The sequence below is a fragment of the Piliocolobus tephrosceles genome, chromosome 15, assembly GCF_002776525.5.
Source record: "Piliocolobus tephrosceles isolate RC106 chromosome 15, ASM277652v3, whole genome shotgun sequence".
Taxonomy (NCBI): domain Eukaryota; kingdom Metazoa; phylum Chordata; class Mammalia; order Primates; family Cercopithecidae; genus Piliocolobus; species Piliocolobus tephrosceles.
This window is the reverse complement of record NC_045448.1, coordinates 104,902,204-104,928,753: the sequence shown is the minus strand read 5'-3', so window position 1 is coordinate 104,928,753 and position 26,550 is coordinate 104,902,204. Positions and strand designations below refer to the sequence as shown.

General features: G+C 44.4%; 1 protein-coding gene across 3 annotated transcripts in view; it reads right to left on the bottom strand.

Annotated features, from left to right (window-relative positions):
- Positions 1-265: 265 nt before the first annotated feature.
- AFF3 (AF4/FMR2 family member 3) overlaps positions 266-26,550 on the bottom strand; it is a 630,275-nt gene continuing 603,990 nt past the window's right edge. For 2 of the 3 annotated variants that reach the window (XM_023211385.2, XM_023211387.2), the window contains 7 exons: positions 26,330-26,393; positions 22,293-22,429; positions 16,843-16,914; positions 15,401-15,494; positions 11,106-11,155; positions 10,734-10,957; positions 266-6,468 (listed from right to left, as the gene is read on the bottom strand). In XM_023211385.2, coding sequence (XP_023067153.1) covers positions 6,347-6,468; positions 10,734-10,957; positions 11,106-11,155; positions 15,401-15,494; positions 16,843-16,914; positions 22,293-22,429; positions 26,330-26,393 — 763 coding nt within the window. In that variant the 3' untranslated portion in view covers positions 266-6,346. The remainder of the gene's footprint in view (positions 6,469-10,733; positions 10,958-11,105; positions 11,156-15,400; positions 15,495-16,842; positions 16,915-22,292; positions 22,430-26,329; positions 26,394-26,550) is intronic. The other variant, XM_023211386.2, reaches the window with a different exon arrangement.

Here is a 26,550-nt window from a genome sequence, read left to right as displayed (position 1 = left end):
TCTCAGCTACGTGGCCCTCCTTTGGGCTTTGTAATCACTCACGCTACAGATGAAGGTAAGATGGGAGACTCTAAGAATGTTCTTCGAAAAGTCAGATATCCTTGGCTCTTGTGGACGGAATGCTGCTTAGTGAAGTAACGCACATTCCTCGCTGCTGAGTATTTTCTTTTTGCTCCTGTGGGCATCTAGAAATAAAGGGATCCTGAATACCCGGGAAAATTCAGTTTTGTTTCATGGAAAATTGCAAAAGCAATGATAAGGAAACTAGAACATCGATATTATTTTAATAACCCAACAGCACTCTGAAAATCCTAAACATTGGTGCTATGTTCTATCATGTCTAGATCCAAGTATTTCTGGATGAGCTTTCCTATTTTAAAAATGGGTAAAAAAACAAAACAAAACAAAACAAAACCCAAGTCCTTGATTCAGCTTTTCAGGCTACATCAATACCCCGGGGCTTCAACAGAAATGCTGACCCTTGTGTTGACTTGCAATTAGTGCCCTGAATTCAACCCTCAGATCAATGTCTGTAAGATTGGCTGTAAGAGGTGGATTTTCAAAGTAACACACAGAGATTTAATCCCTTGATTCCCATTACTGTAAGTAAGAGCTGTGAACCTAAATCCCCTTGCAGCCGACCCAAAATTTACCCCTTGCTGCCTCGGAGTGCCAATTAAAATAATACAAACCAAAACCGTGGTCAGATGTAATTAGTTTGAGAACCGAGTTTATAATTTTCCTCATGCCAAGCAAACAAGTTAACCCCTTTGGTGACAGATACAGAATAATCTGGACAAAAGAAACACAAATCTCAAGTCTGAACATTTCTTGTGCTATTTGCTGGAAGTTGTGATATTGAAAAACTGTGCTCTTCTGCGAACGGGAAAACGAGGACATAAACTCTGGTTCCAAATGGCTGCAAGTGTAGTTTATGTGGTAAGGTAGTTTTTCCCCTTTCATTAAAAAAATTTCAAGATTCCACTTGATCCGGGTTTCTTTGAAAACGTTATTACTTCTTAAAAATATAATTTTTATAAGGACAGACTTCAGCTGTGTAGCAGGCAAAGCTGCAGAAGAGAACGTTCTTGAAAGACTGCTGGGTGTTTCTTAGCACAAACCGCCTCTGAAAGAGTATCAAGCTCAGTGGTTGGTCAAGCAAAGTCAAGTCCCTGTCCCACCCATCTTTGGGATGAGGAGTTTCCCATGGTGACCCTGAGTCAGGCTTCTTCTGCACCCCTCTGCTTGGTTAACGAGGACTCATCTGAACTGCCCATCTGCAAACAAACCCTTTCTGCATTTTTCTCTCTAGACACGAGTGAATTGTGTCAGATGGTATAGTGGGAAAAAGACAAAGGATATTTGAACCTAAGGATATGGGCTGGATCGGGTGAAGGGATGGCTTTTGTCTTTGTTGCTGTTTCTGCTTCTTCAGTTTGGGGAGGAGGATAAGGAAAAGGGAGGGAGATAAGGCTAAAAAGGAGGTTAACAAACATACCCTCCCACATAGGGGATACTTCATGTCAAGCCACTGGTCTGAATACCTCCGTCTTCTTTAGTTCAAAATTCTCTTATTTTACTCAACCAAATATTGCAAACATGATTCCACCATGTTGGTTTCAGTTGTGTGCAGTTCCCTGACTGCACACAAGTCGTGGAAGCAACTTGTGACACTAAAGAATGACAAGCAAAGAGGCATCCCAGGGCTACTGGTTGAAGAGGAACCCTGTGGCCATTGAGATGACCTTCTCAAGCTTCCTGTTGAGCCTTCACTGGGACACTGGAGAGTGTGCACGTGCATATGTGTATGCATGTGCGTGTGTGTGTGTGTGTATGTGTATGTATCAGGAAACAGCAAAGACAAACAGTAAACTATTTATATATGAAGAAAAACATACTTTTTTTTCCATGAAAAATGTCAGACTTCATACTGATAATCTGTGGGAGCTACATTTAAGCCATTTATGAAACAAAAAGATTGCTTTTAAAGAGATTATAAAGTGGGAGCCAGAAAAACTGACTTGAATGTATTTTGATTCTCAAGTTTCCTTGTAAAAATATTCATAGAAATTGGTGGACGTCTTTTACGTACAACTCAACTTCTCTCATTTACAACATAAGTCATTTAATGTAACATTTGCAACCTTAGAAAGGCAGACATATTTAATCCAAGTCCGTTTATAAATTCCAATTTCACATGGATTAAAAACTGCAGATAAATTAAGTCACAATAATATCCTGTACATGCATTAAGGCTGGTGACTGCTAAAGTCTCTTGGGAATCTACAAATAAGAAATCACACGCAGATTACTGGGTCTGAAGAGTGTCTACATTGTTAAAAAAATCTTGCTTTTTTTTTTTTTTGGTGATGCAGATTTCAACAGTAACTCTGGAAAACTGTGAAAAATGTTATTTAAAAATATATATGTATATGCTACTGCACAGTTTCAAAGATGTGATTCATAAATAATGTTGGCTGCACTGATTAATTTTATAACAATTACTGCACTTCCAAGTTGATGCGAACACGCAGTGACTTTGACTCAATATTAGGCACTAGTAATATCCTTCAGGCGTACTACAGTTTTATGTTAGCTGTATTGTACATATATATTTTTAAATGTATGCATTTATACAAACTGTGTCTATTATGTATGGGTGTCAGAAATGTACACGTCACTGTTATATAATACACGTATCATTGTTGTACATATTAGGAGAAGTTTTAGTGCAGAAAGTCTCATTGCATTGCATTCCATGTGTTCAATCTAGTACACAATTTGTCAACTCCTCAGATTATTTTTCCAGTACATTCCTCATTAGATCGTGGGTTTCAAGTTTCCATTTGCAATCTGAATGTTTCCAGAAATCTCTGTCTTAACCAAACCTCTCTCTCCAGGCACGACTCTGCACGTGAGTCTGATCTGTGTAGAGCAGTATCATCAAAAATGCCAAATTTTGATCAGGAATATACCTGGGCTACTCTCTTTCAAAGGCAATTGAACATTGTGATCAAGGATAGCATCCATTCAGGTCATGGAAGGATCTGGTCAGCTGAACTTGGGTTGAACTTCGGAGGCAAATGTACGTCTTCAAAGAAAAAGATGTGGTAATAACAATTATTTGCTTAAATGTGAGAGTCTCTGGAAGGGTATACATCAAACTGCGAGCAGTGGTTGTCTCAGGCAGAAGGGACAACCGGGGACTTACACTTTCTACTTTCTACATTTCTGCACTGTTTGAATTCTTACAATGAGTAGGTATTACCTTTCTAATCAGAAAACACAAGAAAGATATTTCAACTTGAAACAAAACTAAACAGGCCAGGCATGGTGGCTCATGCCTGTAATCCCAGCACTTTGGGAGGCCAAGGCCAGAGGATCGCTTGAGCCCAGGAGTTTGAGACCAGCCTGGGCAACATAGTGAGACCCCATCTCTACAAAAAAATGAAGAAAACATTAGCTGGGTGTGGTGGCATGTGCCTATCTTCCCGGCTGCTTGGGAGGCTGAGGCAGAGGATCGCTTGAGCCCAGGAGTTTGAGGCTGCGGGGAGCCATGATTGCGCCACCGCACTCCAGCTTGGGCCACAGAACCAGACCCGGTCTCAAAACCAGACAAACCAATAACAACAGCAGCAACAACAAAACTAAGTAAAAGGAACAAGTTATGAATGACTTTCACAAGCAACAATCGGAGGATGGTTTCCAACCAAAGTCACCTATGCCAAACCCCACAGAAACTGCTGTGCTCCACAGATGAAACGAGAGACGGTCATAGGAACTGCATGCTCTGACCACTGCCCACAAGGGTAAGTTTCAAGAAGTTTTCCTGGGAAACGTGGGCCATCAGAGTGCTGATAAAACACTGCTGGCCCACCTGTCAAATGGGGCTTCACAGGGAAGCTCATCACACAGATGCCACAACAAAGCCTGCAACTTTCCAGGTAGGCAAGAGCAGAGAAGCTCTCCAGGGATGCAGGACAGACCTCCAGGGCCTTCCCTTTATGTGTTTGAATATTTCATCAGGATTCTTCAAGAGTAAGTAGAACAAAGTCTCAGTCCTCCAAAAAAATGACTCAAAATTTCTTAAGTTAGGTTCAAGCTTCCTACATAGGATGAGATTGTGAACTCATAGGATGAGTTCAAGCTTCCTACATAGGATGAGATTGTGAAAATTAGTTGAAAGGGCCGGGCGCGGTGGCTCACGCCTGTAATCACAGCACTTTTGGAGGTGGAGGCAGGTGGATCACCTGAGGTCAGGAGTTTGAGACCAGCCTGGCCAACACTGCGAAACCCAGTCTCCACTAAAAATACAAAAATTAGCTGGGCGTGGTGGTGCATGCCTATAATTCCAGCTACTTGGGAGGCTGAGGCAGGAGAATCACTTGAACCCAGGAGGCAGAGGTTGCAGTGAGCCGAGATCGTGCCACTGCACTCCAGCCTGGGCGACAGAACGAAACTTGTCTCAAAAAAAAGTGAAAGGGTTGTAAGAAGCACCCTAGTTGGAGACATGTAAAATGGAAATTCTCTTAATATTTCCAAATGCTTGAAGGCCAAAGCCAAATGCAAATTCCACAAGCCCTCTACTTGCTGTTTTCAATTTATTTCAAATCATCTAAGTTGTTCAATCATTTATACAATTTTGAATCAGTGCTCAGAGCTAGGGAATCACAATGATCTTATTTCCCACCTACAGATCAGGCTGACAAAAATGTTAACAGTACAACCCAACCTGAAAGAATATCAGTGAAAGTATAGAGACCAGCATCCAGTCTAAGTATTTTGTGCCGTCATCACCTTGAAAAAACGGATTGCTCCATATGTTGCACCGCCTGCCTTTCTCAGACCGTCCTGGTGCAACTTTATCAAGCAAGAGGCCTCAAGGACATTATTTTTGTTTTTAAAGTGTGGCGAGATAGACCTTCTTTTTCAGGAGTTACTTTCTTTTCTGCCAAGATTTCATATCCAAATATATTTAACAAGATGACTAAATCTAGGGCATAAGACACTATAAAAGAAAAAAACATCAGACAAAAACTGTAAACAAGATGTCAAAGAAACTAAAATGTAAGCTTAATTAAAAAAAGAAAACAAGAGAAAAACTCAGAGCAAGGTGTAAACATACCAGACACACAGGACACAGAAGAGGCTCTGGTTGCTGCTGCTCCAGAAAAGAACTGTGGTCCGCGCTGCAAGCAGCCTGCTAATCAAAGCCTGAAAACTCGCCCCCAAATCAAAACGCATCACAGGGCTGCAGTGGCACACTCTGCATGAGGAGCGAGAGAATCAGACAGCACGGCAAAGAGCTTTCAGAGCTTTCAGCCTGGTAAGCAAAGGATTCGGGCTCCTACTGAAGGGACAGTCTAGGTAATGGACTCATTTAGCCAAGAAAATCTGTAAGAAAGCTACTGCTGGAAAGAAAAGACTTGCAACAGATTGGCTGACAAATGCCATGTGGCTCTACAGCCACCGAGTCACAGTGGCAGGAAGAAGAAATGCATGTGGCTGGTGGGCTTGTTATCACAGGTGCAGAAAACTTCCACTCCTAACTGAGCTCCAACACACAGGCACGGCTGCTCTAGCGTCTGTTAACTTTCAAAGATGCCGAGTTTTTGCTAAATCGCAGTGCCATTTGCATACTACTTGGAGGTGGGGCTGGGAAGCGCTGTGAGTGTCCATCCGTTTGCCTGGAATGCATTTAGCTGACAATAAAGTCAGATTTAGAAGGGAATTAGAGGAAGAGCAGGGTATTTGGTAACATGCAATCTAGGAAACTTCTGGCACAAAAATATCTGGCTTATTTTCATTACTCAATTACCCATTAATATATACCGATCAAAAAATAATTGGGGAAGAGTATATTAATACTGAAAGTAATCAACAGTATAAGAGCAGGTCTATCTTCACCAGCAGTCAAGCTTTTGGTGTGCTGTATTGCACCTGGTTAACTAACCCATGAGATTTTGGTTGAATTTTCTAAGAAGTCATGGTTTAGCACTGGAATAGAAAGTGTGCGTCTGTGATTGTGTGTGAGTATGGTGTGTGTGTATGTGTGTATTTCTTCTAATTAGAAACCTCTGGTCACTTTGTCTAGCCTGGGATTATGGAAACTAGACAAAGAAGGTGTGTTCTGAAGAGCTGTGTTTCTTACACACATACATAGGTGGCTTCTTATATACCCACACACACAAACACACATGCCCTGCAAAAGACCGTTGTTCAATGCTGAGGAAATGTTCACCGCAGTCTGATAAATGCTGTGGCTGGGAATTTCAGTAGCACAGTGTCCAAAAGTGTTGAGCCATCTGTGGAGACCAGAGCCCGATCTGGCTCCAGGGTGAGGTCCCTATGACAGGTGGGCACTGTTCCGCAGCCAGTGCAGGCCCTGTTGGGAGTACTGGACCAGGTGCTCCATGCTGCTGTGCAGGGTGACTGGCCCCATGAGCAGATCCAGGTCGTTGAAGAATTCTAGGGGACAGAGAGAGTCGTTAAGAATGCCACAGATGCGAGGTGTGCTACCCTGAGCAACTGATATGAGAAAAAATTGCATTCATGGTCTCTATATAAATCAAGGGTTCTCTGGTCCATCATGGTACTTTAGCATTCCTTTGAACAAAATAAAACCCAAGTGTGGGGAACTCATCCTATATCCGAATAAATAAATACATGATATCTGCCATTTCTAAGTCAAATGAATAGTATTTGCTTAGCCAAATCGCAAAGACAATCCATATCCTCTGGCTGCATTCTCCTAGTCCAGTAATGCTTCCCACTCCCGAATGTGAGCGTGGCTCTGTCATCCCTCACCCTGCACTCAATTCGGGCATGTGCTGAGCCCCTGGAGTGAGTCCAAGGGCTGAGGCTCTAGGTTTCTAGCGGCAAATCAGAGATGAGCCATGAGACATGTGGACTGAAGTCACCTTCTAGCTTTTGAACATTCCCTAGGTTTGCCCTTTCACCAAACATTTACGATGTGGCCAGGCACAGTGGCTCACACCTGTAATTCCGGCACTTTAGGAAGCCGAGGCCGGTAGATTGCTTGAGGTCAGGAGATCGCCACCAGCTGGGCCAACACAGCAAAACCCAGTCTCTACTAAAGATACAAACAAACATTAGCCAGGTGTGGTGGTGCACACCTGTAAATCCAGCTACTCTGGAGGCTGAGGTGGGAGAATCGCTTGCACCCGGGAGGTGGAGGTTGCAGTGAGCTGAGATTGTGCCACTGCACTCCAGCCTCGGCCACAGAGCAAGACTCTGCCTCAAAAACAAACAAATATTTATGATGTACCAAGGCACTCTGCTAGGTGCAGGGGGATAGGGGAAGATAGCGGGATGAATCATGTGGGCTCTGCTGACTCTAAGATCACAGTTTAGTGGCTGGCAGAGGCAAACGCATTCTTATGGCTACTCTACTGTCATGGCTGGTCACTGAATACACTTCTCGGGAGTAAGTATCTGGGAGAAGTGTCTCAAAGGTCCTCACATACATGTTGAATGAAGACCTGCTGGGGCAGGGATGGGGAGATGGCTGGGAGGTTGGCCAGGGCAGGGATCCAGGGGTAGAACAGAGGAGGAGGAGCAGGTAGGGGCAGGGGAACAATGCCAAGTCTGCACTGGACCCTTGGCACTGAGCCCCCTGGTAGGAGACATCTAGCAGGTAGCTGGCAGCGCCATCTGGAGCTTGGCCTGCTCATAGTCTCCCAAACTGGACACGTGTATTTTTTTTTTTTTTTTTTTGAGACGGAGTCTCGCTCTGTCGCCCAGGCTGGAGTGCAGTGGCCGGATCTCAGCTCACTGCAAGCTCCGCCTCCCGGGTTTCCGCCATTCTCCTGCCTCAGCCTCTGGAGTAGCTGGGACTACAGGCGCCCGCCACCTCGCCCGGCTAGTTTTTTGTATTTTTTAGTAGAGACGGGGTTTCACCGTGTTAGCCAGGATGGCCTCGATCTCCTGACCTCGTGATCCGCCCGTCTCGGCCTCCCAAAGTGCTGGGATTACAGGCTTGAGCCACCGCGCCCGGCCACATGTGTATTTCTATACATTTGTCCTTTCTGTTTTGTCCACTGGTGACACCCACCCCACCCATTTCAGTCACTCAACTGCTAAGTGCTTTTCTTTTTTTCTTTCCTTGAGATGGAGTCTTGCTCTGTCGCCCAGGCTGGGGTGCAGTGGTGCGATCTTGGCTCACTGCAACCACCGCCTTCCAGGTTCAAGCAATTCTCCTGCCTCAGCCTCCTGAGTAGCTGGGATTACAGGTGAGCACCACCACGCCCGGCTAATGTTTGTATTTTTAGTAGAGACGGGGTTTCACCATGTTGGCCAGGCTGGTCTCGAACTCCTGACCTCAGACGATCCACCCACCTCAGCCCCCCAAAATCGAAGTGCTTTTCAAAGCCCTGTTCCATGATTCCATGCCAGATCCTCTAGCAAGCTCCTCTTTGTAGCCTCTGACCCCCATGGCATTCTCGCTGGAGTCTCTCTGGTATGTACTATGTGGGTTTATTTACAATCTCATGCACTCTGCCACACATTCCTCATCTCATCCTGAACATCTTGCTCTTGACTTTGGAGCTCTCATGCCTCCATGCTATCATGGGAACATAATTTGCATTTCATGAGCTGAAAGTGAACTCAGATTTGCACTCTTACCTGCTGCTGCAGGGACAATAATAAATTAGTATAATCTTTCGGGAGAAGAGTTAACAGCATATGTCAATATAGAGAACAATATACATCTTCAGAGAATGTATACCTGTTGACCCCCAGATTTTATTCCACAACTCCCTCCTAAGAAAATAATCGGAAATATGGCCAGGCGTGGTGGCTCATGCCTGTAATCCCAGTAATTTGAGAGGCCGAGGCAGGCAGATCACGAGGTCAAGAGATCGAGACCATCCTGGTCAACATGGTGAAACTCCGCCTCTACTAAAAATACAAAAAAATAGCTGGACGTGGTGGCACATGCCTATAGTCGCAGCTACTTGGGAGGCTGAGGCAGGAGACTCGCTTGAACCCGGGAGGCAGAGGTTGACATAAGCCGAGATCATGCCACTGCACTCCAGCATGGCCACAGAGCAAGATTCTGTCTCAAACCAAAAAAAAAAAAAAAAAAAAAAAAAGGAAAAGAAAAAGAAAATAACCAGAAATATGAACAATGACTTATGTAGGGATATTTATCCCAACATTATTTGTCACAGTGGAAAAAAACTGGAAGGCACATAAATGTCTAACAACAGGGGAATGGTTTGAGAAATCAGGATGCTTTGTGACTATATAATCAATGTACCAGGATATTATCATAGAAACACCATAAGGGGTGTTTTTGAACTAGTTAGTGATATGAGAAAATGCCTGATATAATGTCAAATGAAGAAAGGATATACAACTATATGAGTATCCCAGCTACTCAGGAGGCTGAGGCAGAAGAATCGCTTGAACCCAGGAGGCGGAGGTTGCAGTGAGCTGAGATTATGCCACTGCACTCCAGCCTGAGCAACAGAGTGAGATTCTATCTCACAAAAAAAAAAAAAAAAAAAAAGATTATTGATGATTTAAAAGTTGTTTTCTCTGAAGTTTTCTGTGCTTTACAAATGTAGCCACGGTAAATATGCATTACTTATTTTTTTTTTTTTTTTTTTGAGACGGGAGTCTCGCTCAGTCACCCAGGCTGGAGTGCAGTGGCACTATCTCAGCTCACTGCAAGCTCTGCCTCCTGGGTTCACGCCATTCTCCTGCCTCAGCCTCCTGGGTAGCTGGGACTACAGGCGCCCGCCACCACGCCTGGCTAATTTTTTGTATTTTTAGTAGAGACAGGGTTTCACCGTGTTAGCCAGGATGGTCTAGATCTCCTGACCTCGTGATCCGCTTACCTTGGCCTCCAAAGAGCTGGGATTACAGGTGTGAGCTACTGTGTCTGGCTTTTTTTTTTTTTTTTGAGACAGAGTCTCGCTCTGTTTCCCAGGCTGGAGTGCAATGGCATGATCTTGGCTCACTGCAACCTCTGCCTTCAGCAAGTCATTCTCCTGCCTCCCGGTTTCAAGCCATTCTCCTGCCTCAGCCTCTCGAGTAGCTGGGATTATAGGCGTGCACCACCATGCCTGGCTAATTTTGTGTAGTTTTAGTAGAGACGGGGTTTTGCCATGTTGGCCAGGCTGCTCTTGGACTCCTGACCTCAGGTAATCTGCCCGCCTCAGCCTCCCAAAGTGTTGGGATTACAGGCGTGAGCCACCGTGCCCTGCCTTATATTACTTTTATAATTAGTAAAAACAAATGTTATTCAAAAAGAAATACAGCTTACACATAAAACGCTCTTTTCAACTGTAAGCAGCCGGCACTCAGAGTTAGTAACATTCTCATTCATTCATTCATTCATTCATTCATTCATTCATTCATTCATTCATTCAGTGTTTCAGAGCTCCACCTGTTCTAGGCACTGGGCTAGGTCTTAGGAATACAAACTTGAATACAATGTAGTTCCTCCCTTCGAGAAGCCCGCTGGCTAAAGGGAAAAGTGTAGGTGTGCGTATTTATACCTGCACCTGGGTCTGTCTCACACCATCTTCCAATATGGATAGAGGGAGACCAAGGCATTGGAGGGCCTGCGGTCAGGGACAGGGCAGGAAGGGTTTCCCACCACTGGCGACAACTCCTCCTATTTCTCCTTCAAGAGGCCATGGAAACTCGCCCACCGCTGCCCCGATCAGGTGGGCTCCTGGTTCCCTGCGGGGCGCACTCACCTCGGTTTTCCTTGGCCAGGTTGTCCGCCATCTCCCAGTAGTCGTAGCTGTGAAGGATGCTGTTGGTGATGCTGACGTGGTTGGCTGCCATCTGGTGGATGCGCTGTGGGATGCTGACGATGGTCGACGGGGACAGGGCGCTGGCGTTGGAGAGGCTGCCCTGAGACCCCACGGAGCTGGCGGGAGAGGGGTTGGGAGACATGGGGGATGGGGTTCCAGTGCTCCTGGAAGGGGAGAGGTAGAAAAACCAGAGTGGCGAGGTCGGGAGCAAGCGAGGCAGGACAGCCCCTTGGGGAACGGAATGCAAAGTGCGGTGGCCCAGCACCATGCATTGTCTGGCTTACGGCATTGACTTTGGAAAAGTGAACTTACTTTCCACTGGCCCCCCACGGAGATGGGGCTTGGGCGGCTTTAGATGAGTTCTGCAAGAAAATAACAACAGTGACAGTGAGTGCCATCTGTGTGAGGCGAAACAGGTGACACGAACGTGTCTTCAGGTGACTGCAGAGAGAAGCAAAGGCAGACACTGCAGGAGAAAGGCACCTTCAGAGAAACAGGGCCTGGGAAGTCTCCATCACAGTTCTCTGTTCCTTTTCTCGAAGAGAGTCAGGGAAGCTGCCTGGACTTCCGAAGCTTAACAGTATTTCTCTTAAAGGAAGTTGCTCTTGAATATTCCTAAGAGAATATACTTAAAAGTATTTCCCTAGCAGACAGGATACTCCAAAGTTCTAGTTCATCTGAATATTCCGATTTAGAAGTTATTTTGCACGAACAAGGTGCCTGCATCAGCCCTCAGTGAGGTAAGTGAAGGGCTTCACCCACAGCCTGGGTTTTTATGTACAAATTTTAGGTACCACAATAAGTCATAATCCCAAGGGTCTGTTAAATCTTGAAGGAGCCTTATTTTTTCATTGTAAATTAATTTTTCTTAAAAGGAAAAAAAGAGCAGGAACTCCCTCATATCCCCCCTTGTATACTTTATATTTAAAAGTAGGACATATTTGCAGAAACAGTCGACATACATTTACTTAGTGCCTGAAAATACATGACATCAGATTACATTGTTTTAACTTAGAAAGTTTAAAAGTATTTCTTCTTAAAGGAAGTTGCTATTGCATATTCCTAAAAGAATTGATTAAAATATATTTCCATAACTGACAGGATGTTCAGACATTCTGGCTTATCTGAATATTCTGGTTTAGGAAGTTCTGTTGCACAAGCCAGGTGCTTGCATCGATATTTAAAAGTTTGGCCTCTAGTTAGGGAAGTTGCTCAATGCACAGTCAGATTTCCTGTCAGAACCTAATCATGCCTTCACAGGACTGTGAAAGAAGAAAGCGGTCTTTGTGATGCTGATGGGAGCTTTTCCTTTCCAGAGACAAGAAAACAGCCTCAGCCTGGTTCTCCAGAGAAAACATGTTTCTTTTGGTTAGAAAGGACTTTATGGAGTGGTGACTGATTTTTCTGGTTTTAGTGCGGGTGTTATTAAAACGGCAAGAAATGGCCTGTCAGAACTCTGAGGTGCTACAATGGCAAGACGTACACGTAAGGACAGCATTGCAAACCATGCCACTTTTACCTGTCTCAGGAAATACAATTATTTTCATGAGGAGAATCAGGAAACCTTCCGGAATGGGGGAGCTTATCCTCCCTTTCCTGACGGAATGTTACTGACCCCTTTCTCAAGCTGGTGCTACTAGACTGATCGCTTTGTTTCCATTTCATCCCATGGTACTGAGAACGTGATCTATAGAATGGATGTTCTGGATATGAGAACACTAAGGACAGAAGGGGAGGGAGAAAGGCTTGGGGGTTGCAGAAACAGTCCAGTAAAGGCTACTGAATGGAGGAAGAAGGTGGTGGCTCATGCCTGTAATCCCAGCACTTTGGGAGGCTGAGGTGGGTGGATCACCTGAGGTCAGGAGTTTGAGACCAGCCTGGACGACACGGTGAAACCCTATGTCTACTAAAAATACAAAAAGTTAGCCGGGTGTGGTGGCACATGCCTGTAATCCCAACTACTTGGGGGGCTGAGACAGAATCGCTTGAACCTGGGAGGTGGAGGTTAGGGTGAGCCAAGATTGTGCCACTGCACTCCAGCCTGGGTGACAGCGTGAGACTCCATCTCAAAAAAAAAAAAAAAAAAAAAAAAGAGGTCTTGAATTCTCTTCCTCTACCACTAAGTCCTATGCTGAAGAAATACCGGCAGGAACAAAGTTCTTTGTTTTAGAGATAGCTCTGTACTGATAAAACACATATAGCCACATTGTCTTGGGTACCTAAAGATTTCATGGTCTCTGAACTCAAAGTAGCATTTAAATAGCCCTTGACGCTGGGTGTGTGGCTCACACTGGTAATCCTAGCACTTTGGGAGGCTGAGGCGGTAGGCTGGCTGGAGGACAGGAGTTCAAGAAGAGCCTGGACAACACAAGGAGATTCGATGTCTACAGAAAACGAAAAAATGAGCTGGGTGTGGAGGCGTGTATCTGTGGTCTCAGCGACTTGGGAGGCTGAGGTGAGAGGACTGCTTGAGTTCAGGAATTCACAGCTGCAGTGAGCTCCAACCGTACGACTGTACGACTGTATGACGGTACGACCAGACGACTGTACAACGGTACGACTGTATGACCGTATGACTGTACGACCGTACGACTGTATGACCGTGCGACTGTACGACCGTACGACTGCACTCCAGCCTGGGCAACAGAACAGGACTCAAAAAAACACAAAAAACAAAACAAAACAAAGCCCTTGAATTTGTATCCAAGTTTCCGTTATCAGGAGTAAGTTTCTGGAGATCCACTGTAAGGCATGGTGACTACAATTAATACTAATGTATAGTATACTTGAAAATCTCTAAAAGAATCGATTTTAAACGTTCCCATCACAAAACAGTAAGTATGTGAGGTGACGGATATGTTAATTAGCTTGGTTTAATCATTCCACGATGTATAAATATATCAAAACATCACATTATACATAATAAGCACATGCAATTTGTTGTTGGTTAATTAAAAAAATTTTAAAAATAGCTTTTGATGAAGGGTAAATGACATTAACTCCCGGAGGAGAAACTCTGATTTTCTTTTCTTTTTTTTTTTGAGATAAAGTTTCACTCTGTCGCCCAGGCTGGAGTGCAGCGGTGCAATCTCGGCTCACTGCAACCTCCACCTCCTGGATTCAAGTAATTCTCGTGCCTCAGCCTCCCAAGTAGCTGGGATTACAGGCACCTGCCACCAGGCCCGGTGTGTATTCTACCCATTCTGTATGTATTCGTGGGCTGCAGAGAATATTAAGAACTTGCATTCCTTAAAAGTTTGTTGTAGCTCCTGGCTGCCTACGGAATTCAGCTTCCTTCTTTATTCAAGCACTTTCCTTGACTGTAATAATTCTCTTTAGTACTAGCTCTTACGGTCTGGATTTCTGAGCACTATTGATGTTGACGTTAGGCACCTGAAGGAAAGGGAAGGCTCAGTGCTGGTTCTTGTCCTGACGACACCAGAGGGTCAGCGGGCCGAGGAAGTGATGTCCGCGGCCTAGCACCTGGTTACTCTACATGGACAATTAGAAGGCAGTGTGCTGAACGTGCCTCAGGAACCCCCAGCACAGCCTGGCCATTAGAGATCACCTCTAGAGGAGGCTGGGCATGAACAGATCTCAAATGATGGTTGTGCATCTGACAAAGGGCTGTTGGAGATAGAGATGGCATAATTGCTAGTTTCTATAGACAAACAGAGAAGAGGCCCAGAAATCTCAAATGAATTATTAATGTAAGGTCAACCTCACAACAGTACATCAGAGAAGGCTTTAAAAAATTTATTCTCCCAGTGAAAATAATTTCATTCCCTGAGAAAAATAAAAGGTGGCATGGTTTGCGATTTTATCCCTCTAGCTACACATTGCTATCTACTGCTTTCAACAAGCCATCTCCTACCATTTTAAATAACGCCTCTATTAAAAATTAAATTAGCTACCAGAGACCAGCTAAGAGGGAATGGCTCTAAGGGGTTACTTCTAAGGAAAAGAAGCTCTAAGTGAGCACGAGGAATTTATGTTAGCTATAAAGATGAATTTCCTGGGACACTGGAAAGAGTAACTGGATCTTCTTTCTCTTGAAGTCATAAAAATACTTGGACAAGACTGGGCGTGGTGGCTCACACCTGCATTCCCAGCACTTTGGGAGGCCGAGGAGGGCACATCACCTAAGGTCAGGAGTTCGAGACCAGCCTGACCAACATGGTGAAACCCTGTCTCTACTAAAAATACAAAATTAGCCAGGTGTGGTGGCGGGCACCTGTAATCCCAGCTACTTTGGAGGCTGAGGCAGGAGAATCGCTTGAACCCAGGAGGCGGAGGTTGCAGTGAGCCAAGATCACGCCCTTGCACTCCAGCCTGGGCGACAAAAAGTGAAACTCCATCTCCAAAAATACAAAATAAAAATAAAGACAAAAACACTTGGACAAGGCAGGGAGATACATTAGATGGGCTCTCAAAGGCCCATTCTGAGTCCTGAAAGCCACAAGGGTGGCATCAATTGGGTTAGCTTGGGGACCAGAGGTGACCTGCATTAGCCCCAAAGCAATGGTGCTACCAGGTGCTCCACAAATGACCTTGACAGGGAGACAACTGAATTTAAGGAACAACTCCGCTCGTTCACTAGACAGTACCTTGAAATAGTCAATTAGTGCTTTTGAATACTTTACAGCGTGGTCCCTTTTGAGTCGAAACATCCGCCAGTACAGGAGAGCCAGGCATCGGTAACTGCAGGCGAAAAGAGAAACAGGCCCAGAAGCGGCTAAGTGCGTCCTGCGCAAACAAGACTTAGACATTTTTGTTGTTTATTCTAAGGCACTCAATAACTAAACCTTGTTTCTATATAGGAAATCTTTCTCTATCTGCATATAATGTCTGTGAGTGAACACATTTTGTCCAAAAACAGAATTCAACATTCCAAGAAGGTGTTCCATAAATACATTTGCCACTAGGTAATTTTACAGCATGACGGAATCACCTGTTGGGTCACAGAGGCTGGCCGCTTCCCTCTTTCACCACGAGAGGGCACTGTCTCTCCACGAGAGGCGCGAGGTAGCTCTAGCACGCAGCCTTCACTGCTTCCCGGGCCAGCCCCGCTCTGCGGAAGGGACCGCGCTGCCACCTGACTTTACTGAACTATAACCAGCTCCACTAAAGTCACAAACATGAATGTACTTTATAAACAATAAAAACACTACGCTGGGAATGGGTGCCATCATTTTATTGTTTCCTATAATATTTTGTATACTTCCATCAGTATTCTATCTTATATAATAATATTATTGTCATTTAGTGTATTATTCCAATACGGGACTTAAAGTTTGAAAGGGGCACAAAAGGCGTTTCTGAGACGTATCCTCTCTGCCTTTCAGCTCTTCACTCAGTTACTTGCTAACTGGGATCTCATGCTGACCTCCAGAATGTGAACATTCTGGGTACAATGACACCATCTCCTCCTAGCAAACCAAACCCAGGACAGGTAACAATCTGAGACCTTTTTTGTGTCTGTGGCTGTTATTATTATTTTTTAATTCAACTGTCTTTATTTCACTGCTTGATAGACATGTATTCCATCAACATTCTCTGCCTTCCACCTACTGATGAGTAAGGAAGGGCTGACAGGTAAAGGAACAATAGGTGACCCCATCGTTCCCTTTTTTCTGTGGCATCATTTTCAAAGTAAGTGGCTGTGCCGGGCGCGATGGCTCACGCCTGTAATCCCAGCACTCTGGGAGGCCGAGGCGGGCAGAGCACTTGAGGTCAGGAGTTCAAGACCAGCCTGACCAACATGGTGAAACCCTGTCTCTACTAAAAATACAAAAATTAGGCAGGGCACGGTGGCTCGTGCCTGTCATCCCAGCACTTTGGGAGGCCTGTAGATTTTCAATCACTGTGAATTCAGATCATGTATAGTACGGCAGCAAAAAATGGTCTGGACTTTCCCAGGTCATTAGAATTGCTCTGGGGCTTTGTATGTTAGAAGACATTGGGCAAACACTATGCATTTCAGCACCTGGTTTGCCAGTGACGGCATGTGAGGCTGGCGCTGCTATTCTAAGCGGAGAGGGGCACTCACCATAATGCAGCCAGTTGTTTGTCTTCTGGTGTGGCATTGGGGCCCGAGTGGGTTTTTAGTCTCATAGCATACCTTAGAAAAAGGGAGGAGGAGGAGGAATAGAAAAAAAAAATATAAAAAGCCAAGCAATTGTAAAACAAGCTTTCTTAGTAACAGAACTTCTATGATGGGAGTTCTCCCTGCCTGATCCTTCGCTTTGCATAGTACTTGCTGATAATTCTTTCTTAAAAGCTAGCTGGTGCTGCTCCATTTTCCCAAGTGTTACAGTACTGTGATGACTAGAACAGCTACTTTCTGCTCTTTAACAATACAAGTTCGAATGCTACAGATTGTCGGGAGCGATACCAGTTCAAGAACTATTCATGTATATGGTAACATGTCCATTTTTCCAAATTTTGATTTATGACTGAGTGTCTGACAGATGGAGGTGAAGTTCCATCCTTCTGTGCTTACCTCCGGAAGAATTTCCACCCTGGGTATGCAGAGGAATGCTTAGTTTTACCCTCCTTTCTTTGTTATGTAACTTTTGACAGCTATGTAAGTATCCTGAGTACACCTTTAATCTCTATTTGCTTCTACAGACAGGTGCGAAGAGAAACTAGTGGCTTTTATGGACTGCACTTAATTCCATTTATTTTTCTGAACCAAGGGGACTGTGGCTATTGTTTTCTCCCAACAACATACCAAATTACATATGTAGACTCCTTGAGAGAGCTGAGGCAATAGGTATAATGATCAGACTGTCCTAGGTTCAAATCTCAGCTCAGCGACTTACAAGTTGTAAGAGCTTAGACAAATGTATGAACATATTTAAGTCTCCATTTTCTTACCTATAAAATAAGACTAATACTGCCAACCACATAACATTGTTGTAAAAATTAACTAAGACAGTGTTTGTGAAGCTCTTGCGATAGCGGGCCGGCTTGTAAATTGCTCAAGGAACCTACTGTTACCATCGCACTATCTCCACAACATGCAGACTTGTAGCATTTTTGAGCGTTATCTCTTTGCATAATTTTTAGTAGTTGCTCTGGGTTTTACATTTTACATGTAATTGATTGGTATCAACATTCTATCACTTTGGGGAGTATGGAAGTATGGAAGTCTTACTTCAATTTAGATACCTTTACCTTCCCCACTTAAAAATAGCATTGTCTTGAGTATCAGATGGTGGTATAATTTTTTAGTTTTTATTTGTTTGTTTTGTAGCAGTGGGGTCTTACTATGTTGTCTGGGCTGGTTTCAAACTCCTGGCCTCAAGCTATCCTCCCAACTTAGCCTCCCAAAGTGCTATGATTACAGATGTGAGCCACTGTGCCTGGCCTGCTGGTATAATTTTTGTTTCAATCCTCAAACCTGCTTTATAATCTCATAAGGAGAGTAGTTTATTGTACATATCCATGTGTCTGTTCTTCTTTCTTTCCCAGTGCTCCCATATTCCTTCTTTTGCCATTTTCTTTCTGTTTGAGAAACTTCCTTTAGTCAGTCTGTAAGGGTGGGTCTTTTAGAGACAAATACGTGTACTTTTCCTAAATCTGAGGATATCTTATTTCCCTCCATTCTTGAAGAATAGTTTCACCGACTCTAGAATTCATGGCTTGAAAGTTCCTTCTTTCAACCCTTGGAAACTGTCACGCCACTCCCTCCCAGCCTGCATAGTTTCAGAGAAGCCTGCTGTCATTTGAATTGATTCTCCCCCACAGATAATTATCATTTCTCCCTGGCTGCTTTCAGGATATTTGGTCTTTAGTTTTTGGAAATGTAATTATGGTGTGTTTTTGCATGCATTTCTTTGGGTTTATCTTATTTGGGTTTTTCTCTGCTTCTTAAATCTGTAGGTTTATGTCTTTTGACAAATTTGGCAGGTTTCAGCCATTATTTCTTTAAATACTCTCTCAGTCCCACTCTCTATTCCTCTCCTCTGAGACTTCCAGGACACAAATGTTGGATCTTTTCTTATTGTGCTTGAGGCTGTATTCATTTAGCTTTTTCAGTCTATTTCTTCTTTACTGCTCAGATTGGGTAAATTATATTTTTTGTCCTCAAGTTCATTGACTCTCTCCTGTCATCTCCACTCTACTACTGAGTCCATTTTTGGGGTTTATATGATCAAATTCTACAGTTTCACAATTTCCATTTCGTTCTTTTTAGAGTAACTTCCACTTCTTTGAAAAGATTTTCTATTTTTTGTTTGTTGAGTGATAACTGTGATTATTTATTGAAGCATTTTTACAACGGCTGCTTTAAAAATCCTTGTCAGATAATTCCAGCAACTGATTCATCTTTGCATTGAGGTCTTCTGATCATCTTTTTTCATGCCAACGGTGACTGTCCTGGTTCTTGGTATGATGAGGGAGCTCCTGTGGTATCCTGGACATTTTGACCATTAGGTTAGGAGACTCTGAGTCCTATTTTAAATCCAGCCACCCTGTTTAAGTCTAGCAGGAAGGCTCTAGCCTACTTTGGGGACTGTGATTCCAATTATAATTTAATTTTCAGGGCCTTTCTGATACTATTTTAGTCTGTGTGGTTGATCTGGTGCCACTGGGGCTTCTGCTCGTCCCTGATAGTGCTGCCTGCGGAGAGCGGGAGGGTGGGAAGAGAGGGTCACCAGGCTGGGCTCTTGTGGTGACAGTGCTCCAACGACCCACGCCTGCTTGGCCATCTGGAGTTCCCTGGTGGAGAAGGGAATTCTCTTGTCTGTAGGGACAAAGTGTACATCCTGGGCTAGGTCATTTTTGGTGGTGAGAACCCCTTGCCAGTGCTCCAGGCCCTTCGGTGTCTCAGGAGGGGAGAGGAAGGTCAGCACGGTGGGCAATGTGTGGATGTAATTCATGCTGTTTTCTTTCTTTTTCTTTTTTGAGATGGAGTCTCGCTCTGTCACCCAGGCTGGAGTGCGGTGGCACAATCTCGACTCACTTCAAGCTCCGCCTCCCGGGTTCACACCATTCTCCTGCCTCACCCTCCCGAGTAGCTGGGACTACAGGCGCCCGCCACCTCGCCGGCTAATTTTTTGTATTTTTATAGAGACGGGGTTTCACCGTGTTAGCCAGGATGGTCTCCATCTCCTGACCTTGTGATCTGCCCGCCTTGGCCTCTGAAAGTGCTGGGGTTACAGGCGTGAGCCAGTGTGCCTGGTCAATTAATGCTGTTTTTTAACGTAGGTTGAAAAAACAGCTGGCCAGGTGTGGTGGCTCATGCTTAAAACCTCAGCAGTTTGGGAGGCCGAGGCAGGCTGATAACCTGAGGTCAGGAGTTTGAGACCAGCCTGACCAATATGGAGAAACCCTGTCTCTACTAAAAATACAAAATTAGCTGGATGTGGTGGCGCATGCCTGTAATCCCAGCTACTGGGGAGGCTGAGGCAGGAGAATCACTTGAACCCGGGAGGCAGAGGTTGTGGTGAGCCACGATTGTGCCATTGCACTCCAGCCTAGGCAGGAAGAGTGAAACTCAGTCTCAAAAAAAAAAAAAAAAAAAGAAAAAGAAAAAGAAAAAAGAAAGAGCCAAACTTGTCTTTTTGTCTTCATTTTCTCTGTATTTTACGTGATTCTATTCATTCTGAAGTATCTAGAAGGTGGACAGCGTTCTCTACCCGTGAAAGATTACTTCCAGCAGTGGGCGCAGTGGGTGTGGTACCCCAGCACCCTCTCCTTGACGGTCTATCTGGCTGGCGTGGTTTTTTGTTTGTTTGGGCTTGCTTGTTTGAGTTTTCAAGAGTGAATGCCTTTAAGCAGGTCATGCTACTCCAGTTCACAGCAGCCCCTATGGCTTGCTTATTCATTGATTCCTCAATTGTTTATTAAGCACATACTATGTGCCAGAAAATGTTCAAGGGGCCGAGGATTCCCAGTGAACAAATCAGACAAAACCCAAAATAATCCCTGTGCTCAAGGCACTCACACTCTAGGGCATCTTTCCAGCTTTGTCCCTGTCCAGTTTCTCCCACTTTCCTCCCTTGCCTGCCAATAAACATCTGAGGCTGGGCCTTGTTCTGAGGAAGGAATGTATGGATCGAGGATCTCTTAGAGTATTTTTTACCAGTCTTTTTACTTTGCTGTTTTTATTTCATCACTGCTGAAAGTAATGTGCCAGATAAAAAGACAGTATAAAGGATTCCCCAATATATTGATTTAGTAGAAATACTTTATTAAGAAAAATGGGCAGTGTTGACTTTAAAACATTCTTGAAAAATGCTTTTGGAGGTGATGTGTTCTCTGATGTTGGAATGACAGTTTTGAAGGCTGGAAACTATTCGCTGAGGGAGAGTGGCGTGTAAAACACCAAGTAGCATCTTTGGGCCAACGTAGACCAAAAAGATCACATCCTAAGATGATTAGAAATCTTCCATGCAGAATGTTGGGACATGGAAAATGTCTCAGCTTCAATTGCACAGAACCCCGGAATCAGAAAAACCTTTAAAAGTTCGTTTTAAGAAGAATTATTTCTCATTGTGGATATCAGACATTATGTCAAGCAGTGACACTGGCTAAAAACATACACCATACAATGAAGGTGCTCAGTAGGGCTAACGGATGAAATTCCCTGAACTGTTCATTACAGAGGCGTGATGGAGGTGCCTTTCCAGGTCTGCATCATGGAGGACGAGTGTTTCCCATCGAATGCCTTGACACGTCTGCTCACAGGTCTTAACCCAGGTTGGGGGATGGTGCCCACGGCCAGTTTTGAGAGCAGATAGAAGATGGGTTCTCCTTCCATAAAATCCCCCCGAATCTTCTTTCATTAAATACTCCAGAAGTATTTACTGATGGAGGTAAGATTTAGATGGTACTAACCTGAACCAGATTTTTTTTTTTTTTAAAGCAGCCTAGGGCTGAAATAGGCTCAAAATCTGCCACTTCCTAGCTGGGAGGAGCAGGCACGTCACAGCCCACTCAGATTCAGCCTCCTCCCTCGGCAGTCGGGGGCTACAGCCACTGCTCTCTTGCTCACGGAGGACACAGCGGGGCAGGGTGTGCCAAGGTGCCTTGCACAACCTTACCCTCTTATTTTGGAGGATGAACATTGGTTCCTGGTGGGGGGATGGTGCAGGCTGACATTCTTTTTTTTTTTTTTTTTTTGAAACGGAGTCTCACTCTGTCACCCAGGCTGGAGTGCAGTGGCGCGATCTCAGCTCAATGCAAGCTCCGCCTCCCGGGTTCACACCATTCTCCTGCCTCAGCCTCCCGAGTAGCTGGGACTACAGGCACCCGCCACCACGCCCGGCTGATTTTTTGTACTTTTTAGTAGAGACGGGGTTTCACTGTGTTAGCCAGGATGGTCTCGATCTCCTGACCTCGTGATCCGCCTGTCTTGGCCTCCCAAAGTGCTGGGATCACAGGCGTAAGCCACCGCGCCCGGCCAGGCTGACATTCTTTTCTCTGTTTCCATAGTACTTCCACACACACCTCACCTCCTCCCCTCATCCAGCAAGAAAACACAGTGCTTACCTGATGAGCTCTACTGTTTCTGAATACATCGTGTAAGGAGATTTGGATTCCATGGGGCCTTGTTCCATTGCATTTCCACACTCAATAAACGACAACGCTGCTTCAGCATAGTTCAAAGCCTTTCCAAACTTTTCCACCTGATCAACAGAGTTAATACAGTGTCTTCCTAAACAATAGTTTGTTTTTAAAATGGCATTGTCATGTAGTTTATACACTTTGAGAAACCCAACTCTGACTTTTAAAATCCTGTGAATGAAGCTGAGAGAAGAAAGAAATAGAATACTTCTTTTTTAAGTTATTTTCTCAAACTGCTACTGGCTTGGAGTAAGTGAGCAAACAGTTACATACAGAATTGTATCAAACCCATGTGACAACTGCCAATCAACACAGCTCAGAACTGCATAGCTGCTCTGATTTCTGTTGCCCTCTTTCTAACCCCTAATGGTTTGGAGACTTCATTCCTTGTTCCTCCATGCTACGCTAAATATGCATCAAAGTTCATAGGTCTGGTCCCATATGAGTTTTCGTACTTCTTTTGGTACATCCCCAACTTGGATGGTTCTAGGCCTTGGTTATTATCTTTTACATTACTTGTGGCACTTACATCTCCATATCTTCCTCTTAATTTTTTTTTTTTTTTCTTTTTTGAGATAGAGTCTCCCTCTGTAGCCCAGGCTGGAGTGCAGTGGTGCCATCTGGGTTCACTGCAACCTCTGCCTCCTAGGTTCAAGCAATTCTCTTGCCTCAGCCTCCCACGTAGCTGGGATTACAGGCATAAGTCACCACGCCTGGCCTCAATTGTTTTTTGTTGTTGTTGTTAATATTTAGAACCTCACTTAAGAGTGAGAGTGAGTAGGGGAAAGGAGAGGAGACAAACCTCAAGGAGCTATTTCAGCTTTGCTAAAATGGGACAAAAAGTTGACAATTACTAATAAAAATGATTTTTGGTTGGGCATTGTGGCTCATGCCTGTAATCCCAGTGTTTTGGGAAGGTGAGGCAGGAGCATCACTTGAACCTGGAAGTTTGAAGTTACAGTGAGCTATGATCACCCCAGTGTGCTCCAGCCTGGACACCAGAGCAAGACCCTGTCTCTAAAAGCAAAACAAAACATATTTCTATGGAATTATCTGTAGCTGTCTACATTTGTGTTATTCTTTCCCCACATCAGCAAGGGCAGCCACAAAGCAGCTTTATATTCTTAAGATCTCATAAATCTAAACTTACACATCAAGCTCCTGGCTCCATACCTTACTACTCTTTGTAGGTAATTACATATTCTAACTCTGGATTGCAAAATCTCCACAATTTTCAAATGATTCATTCATCAATTAAAACCAAATGACATAATACTCAAATACTATTCCAAGTCTTGCCACTAAAAATACAAAAAAAAAAAAAAAATTCATTAGTAATGATAGCTTCAAAAGCAGAAATTTAGAGCAGAACCTCCTCTCACTAGTAAATCAAATTGGTAAACAGCTTATGAAGCTAGTGTAGGTTATAATGCAACCTTTCTTTTTCTTTCTTTCTTTCTTTTTTTTTTTTTTTTGGAGACAGGGTCTTACTGTGTCACCCGGGCTGAAGCATGGTGGCGTGATCTTGGCTCACTGCAACCTCTGCCTCCTGGGTTCAAGTGAGTCGTCCGTCTCAGCCTCCCAAGTAGCTGGGATTACAGGTGTGCACTACCACATCTGGCTAATTTTTTTTTTTTTTTTTTTTTTTTGTATTTTTAGTAGAGACAGGGTTTCACCATGTTGGCCAGGCTGGTCTTGAACTCCTGACCTCAAATGATCTGCCCGCCTCAGCCTCCCAAAGTGCTGGGATTACAGGTGTGAGCCACCGTGTCTGGCCTGTAATGCAATATTTCTTGGTAACACTTTCAGAGGAAGTCATTTCATTTAGTATTAATATTTCCTAAAGCACCGAATTCTGTGGTATGTGCATTCTACAAGCCAAAGCTTTTTCCAGTAACAGATAATATACTTGGAGAGAGAAAACGTACACTTACAAGATAGCTCAAAGTGCAAGGCAGTCTGTGATTACCCAACAAAATGCAAAACGAGGCATCCGGTGCAAATGAGATGGAGGGAAGGGAGCTAGTGAGAGGGCTGCGGAGAGGCTGGGAAGGCCACAGGGAGGAGACTGAATATGATGCCAGGAAGGAATGGTAGGGTTTGGCTAGATTTGGGGAGGACACTGAGGGTGTGAGTATGCCTGTGAGAGTATGTGACAGTGAATCCCTGCAAAGGCCCGCTGGCTGGCAGGAGCCAGGTGTGCTTAGAGGTCAGTAGGGGACCAGCCTGGCTGGAGCAGTGTCTCCTCCTGGGAAGTCGTCAACAGAAAAGATAGAGTTGAGCAAGAGGACAATGAATGAATAATGCTGTCAATTTTAGAGGCTGGATTCACGCACAAAATCTCTTTCTCCTTAAAAATCTGATGCTCTTCTCCAAGAGTGGCCATACATCAGCCTCTCCAGATGACCAGAACTGTCCATCAGACTTGGACTGTGTGGACAAGAGCTGTACCTTCCGCTGCCCTTCTCTGTTTTCTGATATGTAGGGGTTACTCCTCCTGTACCCCAGTGTGCCTAGGCAGTGGTCTTCACGTAAACAAGTGTTTAATAGGTGACGCTGGTAGCACTGGAAGAGGGGTACTGTAACCGTTTAAACGTCTTCAGTATTCTGAAGGTCACTGGAAATGCCTTCTTCATGTCCAGCACCTGCCTCAATCTCAGTTATGAACACTGGACAAGACTAAAACTCGAGTTACTAGGTGGGAAGCAGTCCCTTTGGACTTCATTCATTTAAGAGGGAACAACCATATGATCTCTCTTTTTTTTTTTTTTAGACGGAGTCTCGCTCTGCCACCCAGGCTGGAGTGCAGTGGCTGGATCTCAGCTCACTGCAAGCTCCGCCTCCCGGGTTCACACCATTCTTCTGCCTCAGCCTCCCGAGTAGCTGGGACTACAGGCGCCTACCACGCCGCCCGGCTAGTTTTTTGTATTTTTTTAGTAGAGACGGGGTTTCACCGCGTTAGCCAGGATGGTCTTGATCTCCTGACCTCGTGATCCGCCCGTCTCAGCCTCCCAAAGTGCTGGGATTACAGGCTTGAGCCACCGCGCCCAGCCTTTTTTTTTTTTTTGAGACAGAGTCTGGCTCTGTCACCGGGGCTGGAGTGCAGTGGCCAGATCTCAGCTCACGCTCACTGCAAGCTCCGCCCCCCGGGTTCACGCCATTCTCCTGCCTCAGCCTCCAGAGTAGCTGGGACTACAGGCGCCTGCCACCTCGCCCGGCTAGTTTTTTGTATTTTTAGTAGAGATGGGGTTTCACCATGTTAGCCAGGATGGTCTCGATCTCCTGACCTCGTGATCCGCCCGTCTCGGCCTCCCAAAGTGCTGGGATTACAGGCTTGAGCCACCGCGCCCGGCCCCATATGATCTCTTTTAGAAAACAAAACAAAAGTTTTCTATCTCTTGCCTGGGAGCTTCAAGCTTTCCAAAACAGGAGATTATCCAAGCAAGAAAAGTTATTCTTTGAAAACATCAAATCATGGTGACTTTAGAGTCTTATGTGCAGATAACAGTTCCCGTATTGTACGGTTTCAGAGAAAACATTCATTTTGGCAGATACATGTGAAGAACACAAGTGTTTTTGAAAAGAGATTTGATCCTGGGACTGAGCCAAGGGTTTGTCAGGCTAACAAGAGAAAAATGCAAATCTAGATTTCACTTTTTAAAGGAAAAAAAAAAAAAAAAAATACTGCCACCCACTGTCTCCACTGTCTCTAGTTACTATTCAAACCTTAGGACTAAATTGAAATATTCATTTATCCAGGGCTTTTCCCCAGTCAGGCATTATTGGTTGAAGTCATAATTTATTGGGCTATGAACACTTGATTATATAAACATTTCTCCATTTAACAGACCCAGCCATCCTTGTAATAGATTTTATAATTACCCTAGCTATATTGTCCCAGTGATGAAGCTGCAGTACACACGTAATTTGGAAGAACGTATCTGGAAAGAAAAGGGTCTCACCATTGCATCTGCTTTATGCTTCATTCGTTTAGCTTCTTGCATAAAATAATCGGCACTGCGAGGCCTACAAGGAGGGAATGATATTGAACGTCATTATGGCTTAAGTGCAAGATCTTTTTAAAATATTCCTTCCTCTCACTCAAACTTAAGGCGCAATTTAAAAACTCTGCTTAATGCGGAATTAAGTGTGTTTTCTGCCTTCCCAAATTACTGCCTATATG